At 36.5% G+C, this 21,190-nt stretch overlaps 2 protein-coding genes, 1 long non-coding RNA gene and 1 other non-coding gene across 5 annotated transcripts; 2 read left to right on the plus strand and 2 right to left on the minus strand.

Moving 5' to 3' along the window:
* Window positions 1-839: 839 nt before the first annotated feature.
* Window positions 840-4,811, minus strand: LOC101888639 (transient receptor potential cation channel subfamily V member 5). Its single transcript, XM_005180432.3, has 9 exons — window positions 4,298-4,811; window positions 3,999-4,225; window positions 3,430-3,940; window positions 3,080-3,371; window positions 2,883-3,004; window positions 2,694-2,801; window positions 1,814-1,965; window positions 1,209-1,743; window positions 840-1,051 (listed from the first exon to the last, which is right to left on the minus strand). Exons 1-9 carry the CDS (start codon window positions 4,694-4,696, stop codon window positions 881-883), a joined length of 2,517 nt encoding a protein of 838 aa, XP_005180489.2. The 5' UTR covers window positions 4,697-4,811; the 3' UTR covers window positions 840-880.
* Window positions 4,812-5,308: 497 nt separating this feature from the next.
* Window positions 5,309-9,013, minus strand: LOC101888817 (drebrin-like protein). The gene is made up of 7 exons (XM_005180433.4): window positions 8,378-9,013; window positions 8,103-8,274; window positions 7,581-8,032; window positions 7,347-7,517; window positions 6,739-7,286; window positions 6,585-6,677; window positions 5,309-6,514 (listed from the first exon to the last, which is right to left on the minus strand). The coding sequence occupies exons 1-7, from the start codon at window positions 8,458-8,460 to the stop codon at window positions 6,375-6,377; spliced, it is 1,659 nt and encodes a 552-aa protein (XP_005180490.2). The 5' UTR covers window positions 8,461-9,013; the 3' UTR covers window positions 5,309-6,374.
* Window positions 9,014-10,842: 1,829 nt separating this feature from the next.
* On the plus strand, window positions 10,843-15,594 carry LOC131801490 (uncharacterized). Of its 2 annotated transcripts, none has more exons than XR_009341849.1 (3): window positions 10,843-11,125; window positions 12,649-13,612; window positions 15,497-15,594. It is a non-coding gene; the product is annotated as an uncharacterized LOC131801490 (long non-coding RNA). The 2 variants fall into 2 exon arrangements; XR_009341848.1 differs by lacking the exon at window positions 15,497-15,594 and adding an exon at window positions 13,685-13,776 and having other exon boundaries at window positions 10,844-11,125.
* Window positions 15,595-20,031: 4,437 nt separating this feature from the next.
* On the plus strand, window positions 20,032-20,112 carry TRNAS-AGA (transfer RNA serine (anticodon AGA)). Its single transcript has one exon. It is a non-coding gene; the product is annotated as a tRNA-Ser (tRNA).
* The last annotated feature ends 1,078 nt before the right edge of the window (window positions 20,113-21,190 follow it).

A 21,190-nucleotide genomic window follows, 5' to 3' on the forward strand; every position in this document is an offset into this window, starting at 1 on the left:
ATACCAAATTTGAAAAAATTTCGGTTAATAATTTTGCTAAAATCATCAAAATACCGAATATAGGGTGGTTCCGTTTTATGGAGGCTAGTCGAAGACCAGGTCTGGCCCTACAATTTTCTGTCATCGGCAGTAATATCCATTACGAACTTCAAACAATGAAACAATTCCGGTGAATAATGTAGTTAATTCATCAAAATACCGAATTTAGGCAGGTTCTGTTATATGGGGCCCATCCGCAATCACCATCGAAGACGGTCTGTCATGCTGCCATCCAAACTGAAGATCCAAATGACGGACTTCCGAACGATCATGCTGTGAAGACCGAAAATCTCAATCAGCATGGTCTCAGCAATGCCATGGACATGGGTGTTAAGTCAGCTGTTGAAAATGAGCCGGCTGGTGCCAGGTCACATTCAGCTCCACCCAAAGAACCATCACAGCAACAACAGCACATCTACAACGTCAAACACCTCCCATGAGGGCTATACGATATGGTGGACCGATATTTCGAACTTGACCTGCCTGCAGACACAAGCCTGATGTTTGCAAAATTTTAGCTTCATATCTTTATTCATTTTGGCTCTATGACTGTTATAGCATATCTTCGAACTTGCCCTGCCAGCCGATAAAAGACAACTCTATGCGAAATATTAGCTCTCTATAACATGCCGTTTGGACTCAAGCATGATTACAACAGACGGACTTCGTTAAATCACTATACATTTTATGGGGTGTTACAAACAAAATGACAAATTTAATATTCCCTCCTTTCCATGGTGGAGAGTATATATAATATAGCAACCATTCCAATTTGTTCCATTAAAAGTTTGAAGACCAACTTAACATTTCACAATTTATTAAATTTTCCTAGCAATTTTGATTAGAAATTATTATTTTCATTATCGGACGTTGGTGTTGCGCCAAAGAATTTCTCATATTCCTCCTGCCGCTTTTTGGCTCTGGCCTCCCGCTCCATTTGGCGTTTCTTGGAAAAGCGTTGATGTATGCGTTTCATTTCCTGCACCTCTTTCATTTCCTCTTTGTCCTCATCCTGAAAAGGAAAGAAAAAATATGAATTCCTTCTTTGAATAGAAATTGCAGGACCTCAATTCTCTTTTTGTATGAAAATGTGCAATTTTATAAAGGAAATATTTCATATTTCCATAAAAAAAGTTCTGAAATTCGCATTAAAATTCATCTCAACTTACACTCATATTCAAACGCAATACCAAAGCCCTGCGTCCATCCGACATCGGTTGCGAATATTGCATGAAATTCTTCAAACGCTCTGCCGGTGGCACACTACGTTCCACAACCAAAACAATGCGTGCCCATTGGCGCTGCCATTCATTGCGTATCTCGGCAATCTTCTGATACGTATTACCCATCATGGCAATCAACATGTTAACCAGCAACACACTGACGATCACCATAAAAAGGAAGAATAAAATTTTCGCTTCATATTCATGTTGCGTAGAACCCATGGCCCCGTAATAATCACCGAAATTTGTCAGGGACATTAGAAACATGGCCACCACTGATTCCATGGGCGATGGCATCGGATTTGTGCCGGTATCATCAATTTCCTCCGGTGTGGCAGGATTATCGAAGGTCAAAAAAATAATGTAATAGGCCTGGGAAAAGCCCATCACAAAGACCAAATAAATCGAAACGAAACGTATCAAATCTCCCATAACCATGCGATAGATCATCACAACGAAGGGACCAACGGTCTTGAAGCCTCTGGAATGAATATAAATTGAAGTTATTTTAATTCATAATAATTCATAATAATTGATGTTGTCCAGCTTACCGACAAAAGAACAAAAAGTAGGGAGCCGTGGTAAGCATTATCATCACCGCCACATGATCATCCAGTTCGGTGAGACAGGATAGCCTTAGCCAGGGTATGGTCATCATTAGGCAGCAGGAGAACAAGAACATGACCCTGGAGGGTGCCGTCATCTAGGAAGAAAATGTTTATTAATATTTGACAAAATCAAGGCAAGGCAAAAATAGTCATAGGGCAACATTCCGTCATGGACTAATGGATTTATAGACGACAAAATGCTCTCACTCAAAATTGTCAAGAAATGTAGGATATTTGTCCCTTGATATCTATTCCATAATAAAATGTAGGTGTACATTACATGATGGCATCAAAAAATACGCCATTAGTCAAATGAAATTCTTGAAAAAGTCAATTAGGTCGAATGGCTCAATCGGCAGGTAGACTATGCAAAAGCTTGCCGACAGTCATCTGGATAAAAATATAGAACCAATATACCTTTTTTTATATATGGTATGTTTCAGAACCTGCAAGGACCTAGTAGATTTCTAATTTTTTATCATATGCTTTGTTCCAGAACTGCAAGAATGTAAATGTTTTTATTACGATAACCGATTTTCCCTTTATGATATCGGAGAAAATCGCAAAAATAGTATATTCTTGCAGGTACCGGAACATAGCAATAGGAAACATTTTTATATTCTTGGAGTTCTGGAACAGATCAACATTCATTAGTCTATGGTTATGTTTTCATAACTCGATCATTTTCTGAGTCAATTTTTTATTGCCAATTCACTCTACTTTACTTTAGGTTCTTGAACAGCATTTGGTAGTCTTTCGTACACGCCACTCTCATTACCCAGTAATGAGTAAGGAGTAAGGCTGAATGTCCACAACTACTTACCAGATTTTCAACAAACATTTTATAACCCAAAAACTTGGCCTCTCTCAGGGCCGATAACAAATACAGAATCGCTCCAAAGAAGATGACTATTTCGGACACAATGCGGAACTGTAACAACAATGGAAAATGACAGCTATTAACATTACCTCAAGATTTCCAGTAAAACACTCAAATTCTCAAAAACATTACCTTCGCCAAATTCGTTTCCATATCCATCAGCGGACACTCCTCATAGCTTGCCCACCAGGAGGGCATATTTTCAGCATTGGCATCGTCATCAATGTACTCACTAAAGTTAAGCCAAAATGTTTCTAAAACAAAGAAACCATCCCGTAATTCATCCATTAAAACAAAATAGTTTTGGACCTGATTTATTCTCCACTTACTGTAGGGTAACTTTTCAATGCCTGTCACTCTACTGGCAGGTGTGGCATACAAAAGTCTGGCATTTGTGGTGGAATCATTTCCTTTACCCGTCGAATCATCCGCATCACCCTCCTCATCTTCATCCTCAATTTTGGGTCCCGGTCGGGATATAAAACTCACCAAGGAGAAAAGGAAATAGAAGGAAAACATATAAAACTGTTTGTAAAAACGGGACTTGACAAATGTTTCCCATTTCGTTTTAAGCAAGTCAATGACCACACCATCCAACAACTCCAAATGTTCCAATTTGTCCTGGGAATAAAAATTCTTTTAGTTCCTTTTTAAATTAGGGATTCAAAATAATACTCACCCCAAACACCACAAAATTCAGCACCGAATCCTTGTTTATATTCCCAGTCTTAACATCAATGGTATCGATTTTCGACAAAGGATACGCGGCACATGTTATGCTACCCAACTGCCAGTAAATTTCCCTCTCTATACTCAAAATGTGGAAAAACATTTCCACCCGAGCCAACTTGGCCGCCAATGTCAGGGGTGTGAGATTTTGTACATTCCGTATGTGGATATTGGTGCCCACCTCATAGGCCACATCGAACATGTCGATTTTCTCATAGATCACCAACATATGCAACACGGTATTACCATTGGTATCTTGGCTATCGGGATCAGCACCACGGGCCAACACCAAACGAAAACATTCTTCCTGCGACAAGCAGGCAGCAAATGACAGTGGATATTCACCCCAATAAACATAGCCATCATAATTGGTCATGGGATGGACACCAACATATTCATGTTCGGGGGAGTCATATCGCGAAGCCTTTTGATCTTCGGCCGACATAAAGGCACCACAGCATCTGTGGGGAAACCACAAAAATAAGACTTTGGAATATAACATAATTACTCTCTTTTTACCTCTCCTGGACATCAGCATTGGCATCCAACAGATATTTCACCATTGCCGGATCCTCGTTCACAATGGCAATGTGTAACACCGATTCTCCATAGTATTCATCGCTCAAGTAGATATCCATAATGAGTTTGGGATAAAATTTCAATAACCTCTTGGCCAAATCCGCATGCAACGAAGAGGCATTGAGCAGGCACAAGTGTAGAATTGTTTCACCCACAGCACCTCTTTCCTGTAAAATGGAAAATACAAACAAAATTAACTTTGTTTTCCTTTTGTTTTAAATCTCTCTCCTTTAACTTACATTCAAATTCCAACAAACAAAACGATAGGCACTCGGATTTGATATATACTCCGCCTCCGACACCTCGGAACAGTAGTCGTGAATATTGAAATCTTCATCGGGATTTTCAAGGGCCCGTATTTCAGGCAACTGTTTTGTGCGTGCCCTCTCTTTGTTGCGTAACAAAACCATTTTCGAAATCGGAAAATAACGACCAGCTCCTTTGTTATAGAGAAATGGTTCCACCTTGGTTTTAATGGCATGATCTATTTCGGCGAATTGTTTTGTTTGACAGGCCCTTTTCATCATGTCCACCAGTAGGCCACCACCCTTTAGATTGACAAATTTGTACAGGGCCTGGGTGGAAACTCCCGCCTGTTTCTTGACACCACTTGTAACATTACTTTCAGTATTTCCCATGATGACCGACCAATGTAAGAGCTATTCAATTCATCAGTTTAGGGATCGAAAAATCTCCAAATGCTATAACATTTCCAAAGAAAATCTGTAAATTGTACACTACTCTACTTTTTCAAAACTGATTATTTCAAGCGTTTGTTTATTTCTCAAGTTTTGGTTACTAACATCATCGATTAAACAAATGTTTGGGAATTTTTTGTTTTGTTTGGTTACCATGCTAACAAATGGCAATGCTATTCCATGAACTTGACCTGCTTGTTTTGCGGGGATTACAACGCTAAGGGATTTTTTTTCGGAAGGCGGTAAATTTGAAAATTTAAACTTTAGCTTGTCGCAGATGTAAGAGCATTGCCATCAAAATGGATATCAAAAATTAGGACTAAATAAGTGAAAAATTCAAACGCCACTGATCTTAAATTTCCCTCCAAGTCAAAGGTGAAAGGACTTGAAAGAAATTTTTGGCAAAAACTGATAAATCGTGTCATTTTATGGGTAAAAAAATCATATGCATTCCCAGGATCTTTAATATGTCTCGCACAAAAGTTTAAAGATAAAGAGAAAGTATCCAATCAAACACTATTCTAACTCAACTCCCAAATAAATATACCAAACTTTTAATATTATATAGTTTGTTTATTGAAGAAAATCATTGCACAATAATAATAATAATAATAGTTTTTATTTATGTATTGCGCATTTTGTTGTGTACATGTTCTTGTTCTTGACTGGTTTTTCCGTTTTTGTGAATTCAAATAATAAGAAGAAATTTCTTGTTATCTGTTGGTTGATTGATGCAAAAACGACTGAATAAAGTATACACGTGTACGAATGTATATATTGTTAATACTTTTCTTTAAATATATAGTTATATAAATGGGAAGTATGGGGGAGAGTAAATATGTTTTGTATATAATCTCATAGGGGTTTTTAATGTTTATTATTAATACAAAGTAAACATAATAAATTGCCCTTAATAACTGCCATTATTGTTTTTTTTTTTTTTTTTTTTTTTGGAAATTAGATTGGCGGCTGCTCTCGAAGTCACATTTTAACTGGAATATTGAAATTATACACTATTTAAATATTTGATTACAAACCAACGCTTAAAAATTACCATAAACGCTAAGCGTTCATCTTATTTTGTATAATAGATAGAATTGTGATAGCATAACAAATAATAAAAGAGAGATAGAGTTGAAAAAAGGAAGTTAACAGGACGCAATGTTAAAACTTAAGGACGTCATAAAAACATATAATAATAGAATACATTATTACATCATAAAATACAACTTTAACAAAACAATACAAAATGATATGATTCCTTGTTTTTTGTTTCGTGCAATCATAATAAAGATTAACAAATGAAATTAAACCAATAGATGATTGGCACCAATGGTTTACATACTGTCACAATGCTAGCTGTGGGGATAAATGATTACTTCTGATGTGATGATTAGTTGCTGCTGATTTCTGTTCTCCTTTTAAATACTTTTGTGTGAATACTTATGTGTTGGTGTTACCAAAAAAACTGGTGATTGCTAGTTATTGCTTATTATCAGAAGATTTTGTTTACGGTATAAATTTGGAATTTGTTTTGTAAGTTATTGGTTTTTCATTTTCTCTGCTACTACTTGTGGTTTTCTTTGTAAAGAATAAAATGTTGTAAATTCCCTTATATTTAGTCTATAATTTCGACATAATTTGCCGGAAACAGTCCATAAGTGCCATCTGGTCCAAGACCTTGCCACCAACCCTCATCGATTTGGTCAATGTGGGTGATGACATCTCCAGGATCAAAGGTGATTTCGGTTTCATCAGCTAAAAAACGCAGTAAAAGACTCATAAATCCCTTTCTTTCATTGCCACAGTTTTCAAATAAAATACAAACCTGCCTGATAATCGTACAAAGCACGGGCCCTCAAACCCAAATCACCCAAGGTGTCTTGGCATATAAAATCATCTTCATTGACCAGATCATTAACTGAAATTAATTAAACAATTATTTAAAAATGTCTTGTAATCAAATATTTCCTCCATCTCACTTTCATTTCTATCCATGTAACCATTCTTGGCGGTCGACGTTGGTGCCTGTGACTGTGATTGTTGCACAGTGACGGAGACCTTTGTGCGCACCACCTCCTCCTCTTCGTCTTGGTATAAAGCTGTATCGGTATTATTTGACGATGATGTATCATCTGGTGATTGCAGTGAATTTGACTTGCTATGCGGTGATCGTTTAATGGTGGAATATTGTTCAGTATCTGGCTCCAGGGGATAATCATCGATGTTATGGTTATCATCATCATTATTTGCAATTGCTGTGATTTCAGGCTTTACCGGTTCCAGGGGACTGTGGACCGGTTCAATGTGTTCAACCTTAACCACAGGGGGCTCTGTAATTGTTGGAACAGTTTTCTCTGGGGCCTTAACCTCTTCAGCTATTATTGCCTGTTTGGGTAAAGTAATTTTGCCTGGTAGTGGTTGCTGTGCTACTGGGGTGCTTTCCGCTGGCTGCTGTGGCTGATTAAAGGCATTAATGCGTTGAGCAATGGAATTACGTGCTGGCTTGGCTGGGGGTGCTGTATTAAGTCTGAAATTAAAAATAAATTAACATCGGCCTTCTTCAAAATATCTCTTGAAAACAACTTACTTGTTGATTAATTGACCTTCACTGGTGTGCTTGGTAAACATGGCCTTGGCTGCTCCTACCCGAGAGCCTATGAGCTCTTTGGCTTCTTGACTGCGCTGTTGTCGCATGCGTTCGGCCTCTGTCAATGCCGAACTGGGCATGGTCTTCTCAGGGCTCAAAGGTTGTGGTGATCTAAAAAAAGGATATATTCTATTGAAATATTTATTGCAATCCAAACGTTTAGTCAATGCCTACGTTTTAATAGGTACATGAGCCGGCTGCAATTTATTGTTCATTTGCAATTTCTTTTCTCTTTCCAAATGTTCCTTTTCCTCGCGGGCTCTTTGCTCCTTTTCCAATTTGGCTTGCTCCATTTCTCGCTGCTGTTTCTCGGCCTGTAGACGACGCTTTTCCTCCTCTTCTTCTTTCTTCCAAAAATCTTGCATAACTGTTGGATTCAGTTCCTTTGTGGGTATCACCCTTGTATAGTTGGTGCCAATGGGTGTCCTTTGCTCCTCTTGCATAGTACGTGGCTCTTTGAAGCTATACGCCGAACTAACTGTGCTCAGTTTCTTGAGCAAACGTTCCAAATCAATATCATCTTCATTACGGGCATTTATTGTCAAATGAGCCCCCGAAAGTACTTTGGCCACATCGCGTATGTGATTTGCACAAGTGCCTTTGCGCAGCACTGGGGCACCTTCTCCCTACAAAAGGATAATTTAAAAGCATTATTTACGACTCATTTATATGGTATAACTCATTCATTTTTCTCACCTGCCAATTGATCAAGAGGAACTTTTTCAAACCCGTTTTGGGATCTTCTATGCGAACAAAGGCATACATAATTTTCCCACTGTTCAAATCTTCGCATAATTCTTCCACACCGCCTTCCCCACTGCTTACCAACTTCAAGTCATTGCTCTGTCCCTCGTATCCAAACAAAGCCCTATAAAAACGATCAGCATTAAAAAGCCAGCTCACATTGTGTTTATTGATATGCAAATTTTGTTATCGGGGAGTGCCCCTCTACGCTGCGCTGTCATACATACCAATCTGTTGGCGATTTGTCATCCAAGACTTCTTTCCATGCTCTTTCAATTTCTGGCCGATGTTTCTCGAAACTAATGGCCATTCTTGCAAGTGAAAGATAAGCACTTTGTTTGCTTTGCTATTGTTTCTGCTCCTCTCTCGCCAAAAGACCAACTAACACAACACGGCAGAAAGTAAACGACCTTGAGTCAATGCACAGCCACCTGCTTTGATGCACACCGCGCTCCGGCAAGTCGATGACAAATTTCCTATTATGATTTTGATGAAAATATGAAGTTTTTCCACACGCTTTCACCTTCACACGCGTCTTGCATGTGATAAAGATTAGTTTTCAGTCAGTAGTCAATGGCTTTTTATGCGCTGACTTTCTGTCGCTGCTGTTTTCAATCTCCAAAAAAAAAAAAACAACGAAAAAAGGAACCTCTCTATGCACGAATTACAACAAAAAAAACTCCTTAGGCTGTATAAAGGCTTAGGAATTTTGTAAATTGCCCGAAAATACTGCGTTCTCCTCTAAAATACCTTATCTATTTTCACAGGAATTATTGATTATTCACTAAATTTTTATAAAAAAAATAAGTTTTGCTTCCAGTTCCAAGTCAATTCATGTCCACTTCTGAAAACACTCACACAACTTAAATTAGTCATGACGTATGTTCTGAAGTAACGTACTCAAGATAAGAACAGCAAAAGGGAGTCCAATTAGTGTGGATGGTAGCGTATGGCAGAATTCAAAAAATTTAACGTAAATGTTAGTAGTGCAGATTCACAGTTTTCAGCTTTGATATATAACTAATGCTGAAACAGACATGTTGCTTAATTGCCGTTTACACAACACATAGTTGTTGGATAGTTTTTTTAATGCCTAACAGTTTCTGGGACAGTTGTTGCTAACCATGTTTGATATTGGAAATCAATTTGTAAAAACGAAACAGAGGAAATATTGTAAAAACCAAAAAATGTGTAGTGGAGAGAAAAATAAAAATGAAAATCTAAAATTTAAATTCATAAATTCATTGTACACACACAAAATCAGAGATGGAAACTGTTTTGTATGCAGTGAAATTTGACAAAGTAAATTACAGAAAATGCTGGTAATGTTAATCTGAAATGAAGTTACCTTTATTTCATTGTGCCATGGTTCACCACATAGAAAATATTAATGATTTACATTTGCTGTGTTCATGTACATATTTAGTGGTAAAAGAGGGAGAACGGAACAAATTTTAATAGTTAAGTTTTGAAACATATGTGTTATCATGCTACCATTTTAACTTGAGGCGGATTTATTTAAACTTTATGCACTGTAATTGATAATAATATTACTGCTAGAGCTTTAAGTTCTAACGCAATTGTCCACATATAGATTAAGGTAACCTAATTTCAAATAATAATATCAAGGGCCTGGGCCTCAATTCTTGTTCTATGAAAATGTGAAATGAAAACTTTTATAAAGGAAAGATATGTCAAATGCAAAATTTTATAAAGGAAATATTAAATGAAAAATATCTCCCTTATAATAATCATGGTGGAATTAAGAAGGCAAAGTCATGCAATCATATGCTTACAATTTCTTTGACAAGATTTCATTGCCAAAATTTATATTCATAAATCTATTGTAAACAAACAAATCAGAGATTGGAACCTGTTTTCTTTGCCATGTAATTTGACAGGGTAAATTACAGAAAATTCAGAGGTGGGAATGCTTGTATGACATGACTTTTCCTTCTTAATTTTACAATGATAATATTTTTCATTTGATATTTCTTTGTTTTATAAAAGTTTTCGTTTCACATTTTCATAGAACAAGAATTGAGGCCCAGCTCTGTATTTATCTGTAAATTAGCTTATCAAATTTAAATTTAAACATATGATTGCATATCGTTACCTTTTCAATTTTCCCATGCAATATGTCATATATACACACGTAATTAAGAATTGACGTATTGTTTGTTTCACATCACCTTAAAATAAATAAATATGACAAGTGTGAATTTCGTAAATCATGGGATTTTAAACACGCATATGTAAACATGCTTATAAAAAAACCTTTTCTAAGTTGAGTGCTCTGTCACGATTAGTATTGACATTACATTGACATATTTTTAAATGTTTATATAAAAACTCCGTTGATTCAAGCCCAAAATAGTTCTGTACACGTTACGTAGTTACATTGGCAGTAATCGGCAAATGAACAGCTGTTTAAAAGTTCTTCTCCAGAGTTGTCGACTTCTTATGTTGCAAACAAAAAACGGTTACTTAAACAACAAATGCATCAATACACTTACTAACAACCATATCCCCCACAGACTAGTCAATATAATATATAATTTCTTTTTTCTTTCTTTTCTTTGACTTTATCATTATTTTTACAGTGGAAAATAAGATTTATAAGGTCACTTTATTCTTGGCATTTTGGGTATTTTTGTAGTAAACTCTGGGAATTTCCTTTCGCAAGACATTAATTGCCGTGAAAAAGAATGCCTTGGCAACACTGCTTACCCAACGTCATAAAAATTTTTCGCATTCCTTTCATCAAAATTGCGAAAATTTAGTGAATATTCTTTTGATTATTAAGGAGTCCAATTTATTTTCGCCACCAAAAATTGAGAAATCGTAAGCGTTTCAAATTGAGGACAGCAGAGGCTATGAAAGAATGTCGTAAAAAAGTGCACAGCCAAAGAGAAATAGAATCGTAGAAATCATTTGCTGGAATGGAATTACAACAATTGTTTTGAATTTATGAGGTAGGTAAATGATAGCTGCCATTCGTTCGTTTGGTTGGTGGTGCTTGTTATGTAGTGCTGGTCTACTGTGTGCTGTGTAATGGTGCTTTTTTTGTCGCTTTATGGGTGACCTCCAAAATAACAAAGTGATTTTGTGAGTGGTTGTGGTGAACTTATGTGAAGGAATGTCATGCCGGTAATAATAAAATGTAACACTTATTTTTTTAGAGTAGCGCAAAAATGGATTTGTTATTGTAAATGGATAACCCATTAAACACCCATGTACGTAGCACCCATCGAATTCGTCCATTGCCTTAAGTTTGATTTCTCTTCATCATCGTCATCCTCCACAAACACTGACTTAGTACTCTGTATTCTTATGTGTTTATTGCTCTTGCTCTGGTCTTGTGTTTGCCCAAACCTGTCCAAACCTCATCGTGCTTATTACTTCTTCATCGCCCCACTAACTTCGTTTCGAATCCATCCATCCATCCGTCCATGCGGGCAAACAAATGTACACACAAACATAGCTACGTACACACTCAACTGAGACCAACGTTACGTTCGTTCGCATCGTCCACACACTCCAAAAGTAAGCAGTTTTGAAACAGCTGCCTGACTTGTTGTTGGAAATGACTAACAAAACAACGTACGGCCTATCTCTCTCGGTTTGTGCTTCATCTTCTCTCCTCCTCCTCCTTCGCCACTCTACAGTTTGCATTGTTTTCTGATACTTCCCTCATGTTCGACTCCCTCCTCTTGCTTCTCCTACTTCAGAATTTGTATCAGGGCATGACGACGACGACAACCAGCCAGCAGTGAACCACCACCACACCATCACCAACGATCGTCCGTCATCATCATCGGCGTGTAGAAGCAGCAGCAGCAGCAGCAGCATTACCACCACCAACAACAACAAGTTTTACCATATGGGTTGTATAGAGCTGATGACTGGCTCTACAACCTGGCCCCGCCAACTTCTCGGCCTCAGGCTTGGACTGAACCACGAACCACTCTAATCTACAGCTTTTTTGTGCTACCTTTTCATCCTACTCCTCCTCCGGGTGCTTGCATCTTTTGCTTCTGCCCGAGCATTTGTGTGCCTGTGTGTTTAACTGATTTGCCACTTTTGGTTTGGTGCTTTCTTCAAGTGTGGTGTTGTGATGTTGTTTCATTACTGCTGCTCCTGCTTTTGTTGTTGTTGTTGTTGTTGGTGTGACGTTTGCCGGTTTTGCTCTGCCATTTTTAAGTTTTATTCGTCTGTTTTCTTGTTGTATTTCGTCGATTTTGTATACTTTTTTGTTGTTGTCTTGTGTTTTTCGCCAAGTTGCATCCCAGCGATACTATTAAACGAATACACAGGCCCAGCCGCAGTAGGATAACCAGCAAACGACCAACAGTAAGCAGTTGCCCAACAAGTAATTCAATGTACCGAGTGTTATTGCTCAAATGGTGGCTCAAAACTTTTAAATAATTTAACACAAAATATTGTCCATCCAAATCGAGCAGCATAATAATCACAAATTTTATTGTCTTCTTTTCAGGTCATTTTGCCCAAATTGGTATCATTGTTTTTGTGTTGCTGCCTCTGAGCTCTGAGTGCGGTTATTGTGTTTTGTTCGCGCCGTGTTTGCGTGTGTGTGTGTTTGTGAATCTTAAGTGAAACATTGTGAAATTTCACCAAATTAATTTGCATTTGATCAGAAGATTTAAAAGCAACCAACACCACCACCAGCGCTAAAAACAAAAAAGAATCTCAGAATAAAACTCAGTATGAGTTGGAGTTTGGAGTCGCTGGGAATTGCCGATTTTAATTTTTGAAAAAAAAGATAACAGCTACAACATTTACGCGCGGTATTGATTTGTGTGCTAGAGCGACTCTCAAGTAAAAGTAAATTTTTAAATCTCTTTTGTGCGTTACTTTTCGTGTTATTGCTATTTGCTGACTCCCATCCCATCCATCCACCCACTCGGCCGAAGAAATTGTGAAAATATATACTCTGCAAATTTGTTGATAAAAAAGGAAAATACGACAAATGTTCAGTAACCAGCAGACATTTTGACGACAACGGCATAAGGCAAGCAAAGAAAAAAAAAAGAATTCAACACAATATCTGTTTTATCAACGCCACCCGCCGCCAGCCTGCCAACCAGCCAACAACACCACCAACAAAATTAACAACAACAAGACAAATACTCAACCAAAAAATAAAATCAAGCCAAAACTCGTTTGTGTGCAACGAACAAAAATATATTTTTATTTAAAAGAAAAGAAAATTTTGAATTAGAAAAGGAAAAGAAAATTGTGAAAGTGTCTTAAAATAGTTGAAGAAGAAGAAAAATCAAACAGAAAAACAAATAAATTTACTTCAAAATTGCATAAAATTCGGAAGAAATACACATCATAAATACTCTTTTGGATCAACAACAGCACCAACATGGAATCAGCCTTGGATGTTTTATCACGTGCCGCCGCCACCATCATGGTGCAGCAGGACAGTGCGAATGGTAAGAAAGAAAAGATTTATTGCTCTTGGTATTGACACTGAAAGCCTAAAAGCATGCAACACTTTTTTGTAGCGATTTACTATTTTTTGAGGCGAGTAAAGAAGATTTGTGGAATAACGGTTATGCAATTTTTGTAAACAATAAACAGTTACAGTTGTAATGGTTGTTTGTGTGCGAGGGATTCTGATCATAGTTGTTCAAGATTTTTGGGAAAATAAAGCCATTGATGTTTATATTACTTAAGATATAGCAATTGTACAAATGTAGCCATTTTAATATGGGGCCAAATTTGGTACAACTTTAGTTTAGTAAAAACCCTTCGTTTTTTTCGACATTGTTTTGTGTAAACTAGAGTTAAACCCCAAATTCTCGCATTCGGTATCGATAAGATAGCTTCCTCTGATTCTGGGGAGGAGTAAAGCATCAAAAGTCTGCTAGTGATGACAAAGGCGAAATATTATTGATAGGAAATAGAGTCGTCTTTAGCCATTTAAATCGCCTGGCTAATTAAATTACTGTAGGGTCAGTGTTAGAAACGAACACAAATCATGTGGCACCTGTTCCCTCAACAACTTGTGTCTCATGTTAATGAGTGCAGGACAGTGACAGAGCAAATGTTCGATCGTCTCAATTTCGGTCCCAGGTATGTAGATGTCAGGTGGGTGAAATATAACCACTTGTGTTGGCTTTCACTCCCACATTCCTTACACGCCCTAAGATCGCAGAATGTCTAAAGGATTGTCTGCGCCATTGGTTTAGTTCTCTGAATCGAAGAGCACATCTAATTGCCTGTTCCTCTACGTGTATGCTTAGTGGGCTTAAGCATAGTAAGGTGTCCAGCGCAGCCTGAGGTGTGCTGTTGAAGGCACCTGTTATTAGTAGGGATACTGCTCTTGAACTTTGTCAATGTAATATTACTTTTTATACCCTCTACCATAGTAATATCTCGAAATATACATTTTAGACCCCACAAGATATATATATTTTTGATCAGCATAAAATTCTATGTCGATTTAACGATGACCGTCCATCTGTCTGTCTGTGGAAATCACTTTAGCATCCGAATAAATTGAGTTAGGTTGATAAAACTTTACTCAAATGTGTCTTTAGTCTGCAGGACTTTTGGTATTGAAAATGGGCTATATAGGTATAACCCCCATATAACGGTACCTCCCTATATTCTATATTTTGATGTTTTTGAGGACATTCTGGTGAAAGAATTGTCTCAAATTTCATAATAATAGTTCGTAATGGGTACTACAGCCTATGACAGAAAATTGGCTATGCAGGTTCACGTCTTTGTATAGCCCCCATTTAATGGTACCTCCCGATATTCGGTATTTTGATGATTTTAGCGACATTATTCACACGAATCGTTTCAAATTTCGTCTTCAAAGTTCGTAATGGGTACTACAGCCTCTGCTTAAAAATTTTATATTTAGGTCCACGTCTTCGTATAGCCCCATATGACGGAACCTCCCCATTTTATATTCACCTTTTATTCGGTATTTTGATGATTTGAGCGACGTTATTCGCCGGAATTTTTTTCAAATTTCGTATTTGATGATCTTAAAAGGTAATACAACCTATGACAAAGACATTACTTATGCAGGTCCACGTCATCGTATAGCCCCCGTATAAAGGCATAACCGTATTTTTAGTAATTTTTGAAATTCTTCAATTTTCTTCCAAATGGTGGAGGTTATTAAAATTTCGACGTTTTGGAAAATTATTCTACCTAGTAACGTATTAAATATGTTAGCGTTTAACAAATTTCCCAACCCCAATCATTACTTTAAAAGCGACTTGAAATTGTTATTCAAATTTCGTAAAACACCTCAATATCTACTTGTTGAACCCTGAAAGTTTTTTCATTGACTGTAGCACACACAATTCTTGTTAAAGAATGTTGAAAGAAACCCCTATGGCCGGAAGCAAGGTGAATTCACATTTGACACCGTACTTGGGTTCAGTCATTTGAAATATTTTAATTCTTTGAAAAAAAAAGAGGTGGCTAACAACGAGACAATTTCCTAGTATTACACCAACGGCAGATGGCAGTGAATGAATGACAGAACATAGCTAAGTGGGTTTGCTGCCATAATTACGGTTTAATTAAGCGTAACACACAACAACAATTCCTAGAACAGCATTTCTTGGTGGCCGTTTGGTGTTGCTCGCTTTTGACATGTGTACGAGAAGTCAAGTCTTGCTTGTATTCCATCCGATTTTAATTGTTTTAGCAATGGTATGTCTAACTATGTCTTGAAATCACATTTTGTTGTTGGTTTGCAGGAATATTTTTTTGTTTTTTGAAGAATTCATATTTCATTTTTGAGAAATTCCTGCCTTAATCCCCCAATGTTTTTAATGTGCCATAAGTGGTGGATGCCCAAGGGGTATGGCAAGAGGGGCGCGACATGTTTGTTGAAAATAAAATTAATTTGTTTTATATAGCCATTCATTATGCCTGAAATTGTTTTCAAGCGTATTTCACATTCACACAAATAAAATGACAGATGAAATTCTGAAATAAATAAAATTCTTCAAAATTAACATACCAAATGGACATCTACAAAAAAAAAAAAATCACACACAACAAATATATTTATTTACGTCCACAAGAAAATATGCCTACACTCGTGCACTCATACATACTTGGCGGATTTGGACAGTAGTTTTGTAGATGGAATTTTTTAGATTCTGTTGGAATAAGTCGCAGCAATATATGGATAAGTAATTTTACATCATTTATTAAAATTCAATGTTTCATTTTTTAATAGATTTTGTTTTAATTTTTGCATTTTGGATTTTGCAACTATTACTTTTGCATTTCTGCCCTGACCACTGTCTCCATGAAATAGCCTCAATTGTGGCCACATTCATGTGTCTTTCATCCCCTCCAAAGTGGGCGTTAAGTAGGCTAGGTCCACAAACAACAACTAGAAAATTTTCTTTGGGAAAACAAAACAAAAAAATAACAAGAAAACGGAACCAATAACACAAAATAATAAGTTATGTGTTTGTTTGTGTGTTTCAACGGAATTCTTCACGACCAAACAACAATTTTTGACAATAGACAAATGGTTTTATTAAGTTTTGTTGTTGTTGCTGCTGTTGTTGTCGTTGTTTAAAGAAAAACATACAGTTGTGGGCATAAATATTTCAATAGGCGAATGTGTGTATTTCATTGGTTTAGGAGGTGGTATCTAAAGAGGGTATGCGGTCCAATTACTTTAAAAAAATTATCAAAAGAAAACATGAATTCTGAAATTCTGAAATATATGGAAGAGAGTTTTGAAATTGTTTCCGAATTATCTTATTGATTTATTTTATTGTAGGCTTTGCTTTCTCCTGAGACTTATTTTAGTCGCATTAAAATTACAACCATCCATACCCAAAATTCCTTGCATACATATTTTAATTTTATGATTTCAGAATTATTTATTGAATTTTTCAATTTTCGACACCGTAGTGATTTAAAAATGAATCATTTTCCCCATTCCCTTTTATGTAAGGGGCCTTTTGGCGTATTAACATACATTTTAAGGTCATCATGGAAATGACTCGTGAGTGAGTCAGTGTGTGTGTGTGTCCCCAACATTCCATGTAACGGACGGAATTGACAGATTCGCTGGCTGGCAGTGGTTTGTCCAAAAAATGTTCGTCCAAATACCTACCTCGAACCAAATGAAGAAAGAATGCAACTCAATGCCCCGTTGAAATCATCCTCAGTAGAAGTCTGTCCTTTCGTCTGTCCAATTGGAATGCGTATAATTCGGAATTTATTGTTGGTTTACTTTGTCGGTCATTCGTAAAGAATGCGTTGTGCGCGTCCACAACAAAATGCAACAAAACTTCCGCCAACGCATGCCAGTCCATTGTCACTGAACTGTGGTGAACACACAGACACACAAGTATACTACTCTTAGGATAGTGGGATGGAACGATGCGATCGATTGAAAACGTTGTAAATATTTGTTAAACCAGGTCATCAGATGAAATTAGTTCCACCACAACAAAGGATCAAGAATTGAAATATCATCAATATTTATTATTACGCAGAAGAAGCTACAAAAAGTCAAAGCTAATGTCATTCTCGAATACTCAGAAAAATGGTGGATCCCAAGTTGTTCAACAGGAATGTGGTCGAGCTGTCTGAAGGTGACCCTTCGAAAGAGGAGTTTTTTAGATGAGGTCCATGTGGTGGGACCACAGTTTTCCTTTAGAAAAAGTTAGATTCGATTAGGTTTCCCAAGGTATTGTAATCGAAGAGCAACCTTAGAATGCAAAGTGTTAAGATTAGAAAAGTGTTAAGATTAGGCGCCGCAATAAAAAAATCGCAATCGGTCCCAATTTTTCAATAGTTTTCCATAATGATTCACCTTATTTTCGGTCTTTCGAAAATTTTGACATTGTTTTTACTTGAATTTGAGCGCGAGGACTCTTGGAGTGAAAAAATTAATAAATTAAGTACTTTGTATTTTTCTATTCCACTCGAATAAGAGCGAGTAGGCTTTACTCAATCTAAAAGATTCTATGTTCGACGAGTATTCTTTAGTTTTTGTTATATTTGAAACTTGAGGTATTTTCGCAACCCACAGCTACAAACAAAACCAAAAACGTTGATGAGCCTTGTCGCAAACTACCAACAAAGCAAGTGGTATTTCTTGTTTTTATAGGCAAAATCCATTAGTCTCTTCTCTAAACACAAATCATCAATCAAAATGTTTTTCCGCTCGGTTTTACTCTTACGGCAAACATTTACTCTGTTTCGAGCATTTTGACTTACACTCTTATTGCGAATGCTCCTACCTAAAACAAAAGAGTGGAGAGTAAACTTCGTGTAAAACTTCTACTCTTTAAGCAATGGCGCACGCGAGTTTAATTCACTCTTGAGTAAAAACGAGTAAATTGAAGCTCTGAATTTGAGGGTTGAAACCAATTTTGCTATGGTATTGGAATTAAAGACTGTTAGAAAGCAAAGAAAAAGTTCTGTAAAAATAGCATTCGGAATATGTCTAATTCCTAATGGTTTTGTAGGGTGGGTAGTTCAGCTACAAGTTCATATTTATCTCCCTTTCACTCCTTTTTTTAATCGATGCACTTTTTTGTATTCCACACTAATTTTGTTGATACTCGGGAGTTCGAAAATCCTATGGCTGTAAACTCAGCTCAAATTGTGATAATATATTTGATACACAGTATCATTTTTCCATCCCTGGCGGTTGAAATTTTCCCATTCTGTTAGTAGTTTTTAGTACTTCTATGTTTGTAAAAGTGGTACTGCAGCGTTGAGTGTTGACGTAATGTATACGCCGTAGGGTTGATTTGAGGATAACACGTTTAAAAATTTAAATTATTATCCAAATTTCTCCTGATAGTCCCTGTGTAATTAACACAAGTTAAATGCTTTGTCTTAGAGAACGTAAGTAAATTTTCAAATACAGCAAAAATTGGAAGTTTCATCATTTTCCTCGAAATTTATTGAACTTCCCACCATCAGATTGCTTCCTCTTCCCCATAATCACCGGCAATTCAGAGATAATAGTATTTGCAAAACAAGAATTTCGTTTTATTATTATTTTATTTTATATTTCGTCTACCTATACGAAATTAAATTCCTTTATAGAAATCATGTCACTCACGTTCGCACAGTGTTTTATATTTCAAAAAAAATAAAAAAAATAAAAAAAATAATATAATTCCTTGGCTCTGTGTTGTCGTTGTGGTTGTGTTGTTGGACTTTTGTCGAAAGGAATTTCAATATTTGATTTGTTTTTATTTTTTGTGGGTTTTAAATTTAATTTGTCAAGTGCAAGTGTGTGTGTGCTTTTGTTATGACATGTTTTCATGTTCTGCCAAATTGTTTTGCCTTGCCACACACAAATTTTTGATGTGTTGATGATTGGCGGAAAAGATGGAAAGAGAGAGAGAGAGAGTGAACAAGAGAAAGAGCAAAGATCGAACAACTTATAAATACCCCAAGACAATAATAAAACATCAACAGAAATAAATGAAAAAAAAAAAAAAATAAATAATTCATTTAAAACATTTTTAATGGTTTTTGGGTGGTGTGTTTTTTTATTCACCATCCGCTTTATTTGACAAATTTTTCGCCACAAACAAAACAAGAAATATTTAATAAAAATTATGAATGCAAACAAAAGATAATTTCGGGGGCTAATGAACGACCCGGCGAACATTCAAATACATCTGTTGACAGTTGGGGGTATGGCAGCAATGCTCCTCTCCTCTCTGTCGTTGCGTTGTGTTTGCTTTGCTCTGATATTGTGTGAGAGTATTGTCGATGGGGGTGATCGATAAAGCACTCGCACTCGCGTGTTGTTTACATTTCTTCGTTTGTGGTTTGTGAAATGGTGTCTGCTAGTCGTGCTTTGTTTGGCCATTGCCATGCGGCAGTCGTGGCCGAGCGGTTAAGGCGTCTGACTAGAAATCAGATTCCTCTGGGAGCGTAGGTTCGAATCCTACCGACTGCGAGAAATTGACTTTTTATAATGTTTTAGTTGTATTTTTTTAATTCGCATAATGCGAGGCAGTAATTTGTCTTCGAAAACTAATGGTATCTTCCATATGGGCTAGATTACGCACAGTGGGATGTGATGAAGGCCCATAGCTGGTCGTTAGAGAATCCACAGAGGGTTCTAATCTTTTGAAGATTCAAATTAAGTGTTTTTCTCTTTAGAGGACTGTAGAACATAATAAAAAATTATACAGGGTGAGATAAAAAATTGCAACAAGTCAAACGCCATAATTTTTAGTTTTTTTTTTTTTAAATTTTATTGAATGAAATCAAAAAATTTTGTAAATATTTTTAATTTAGAATAAGTTTAGATGTGTTCGAATTGGCCAACTTTGGCACGAATTATGGCTTCAAACGGCCCAATGAAAACTGTCACACGCTGGACGAGTGGCTTAGAAATGACAGCAGTTGAAGGGGATGGAGGTTTTTTTATCCCACCCTGTATACTTCTTTTATACCTATGGAAGTCTTGTATCAACAAAAATACCTAGGTGAAGCTTTTTTACAGAATGACTTCGGATTTCTCTTGGGATATCCAATCGAAATATCGACATAAGCGTATTTACTAATATTTTCTCCCGCATTGAAGTCTGAAGATCGATCAAGTCTTTCAATTTTCCCAAATGTTCCCATATTGTGAAAATTGTATGCAAATTTACCCTAAAATTAAAATTTACCCTAAAAAAATTAAAAAAAATTCCTCTCCCTCCAAATAATGACAATTTAATGTGAAAAAAATTCTAAACGAATTATTTACCCCAGGCTCAGAGAAAAAAACACACACACAACTTCACCACTTCTTCTTATTTACCTTTACTGATATCTTGATAGTTTTGGGTTAAACGATGGAGAAAAAACTCATTAAAATTCGGTATAACTGCTTGCGTTTTTGAGCGCGAACGGAAGGGAAAGACATTTATAATAACCAAAAAAAAAAATATGGAATGGCTGGTTGAATCGAGTGCCAGACAGGCAACTTAACAAAAATATTAACAACAACAAAAAGCAATAATGCCAGACGTCCGAACAGACAG

Source organism: Musca domestica, unplaced genomic scaffold (genome assembly GCF_030504385.1).
Source record: "Musca domestica strain aabys unplaced genomic scaffold, Musca_domestica.polishedcontigs.V.1.1 162, whole genome shotgun sequence".
NCBI lineage: Eukaryota > Metazoa > Arthropoda > Insecta > Diptera > Muscidae > Musca > Musca domestica.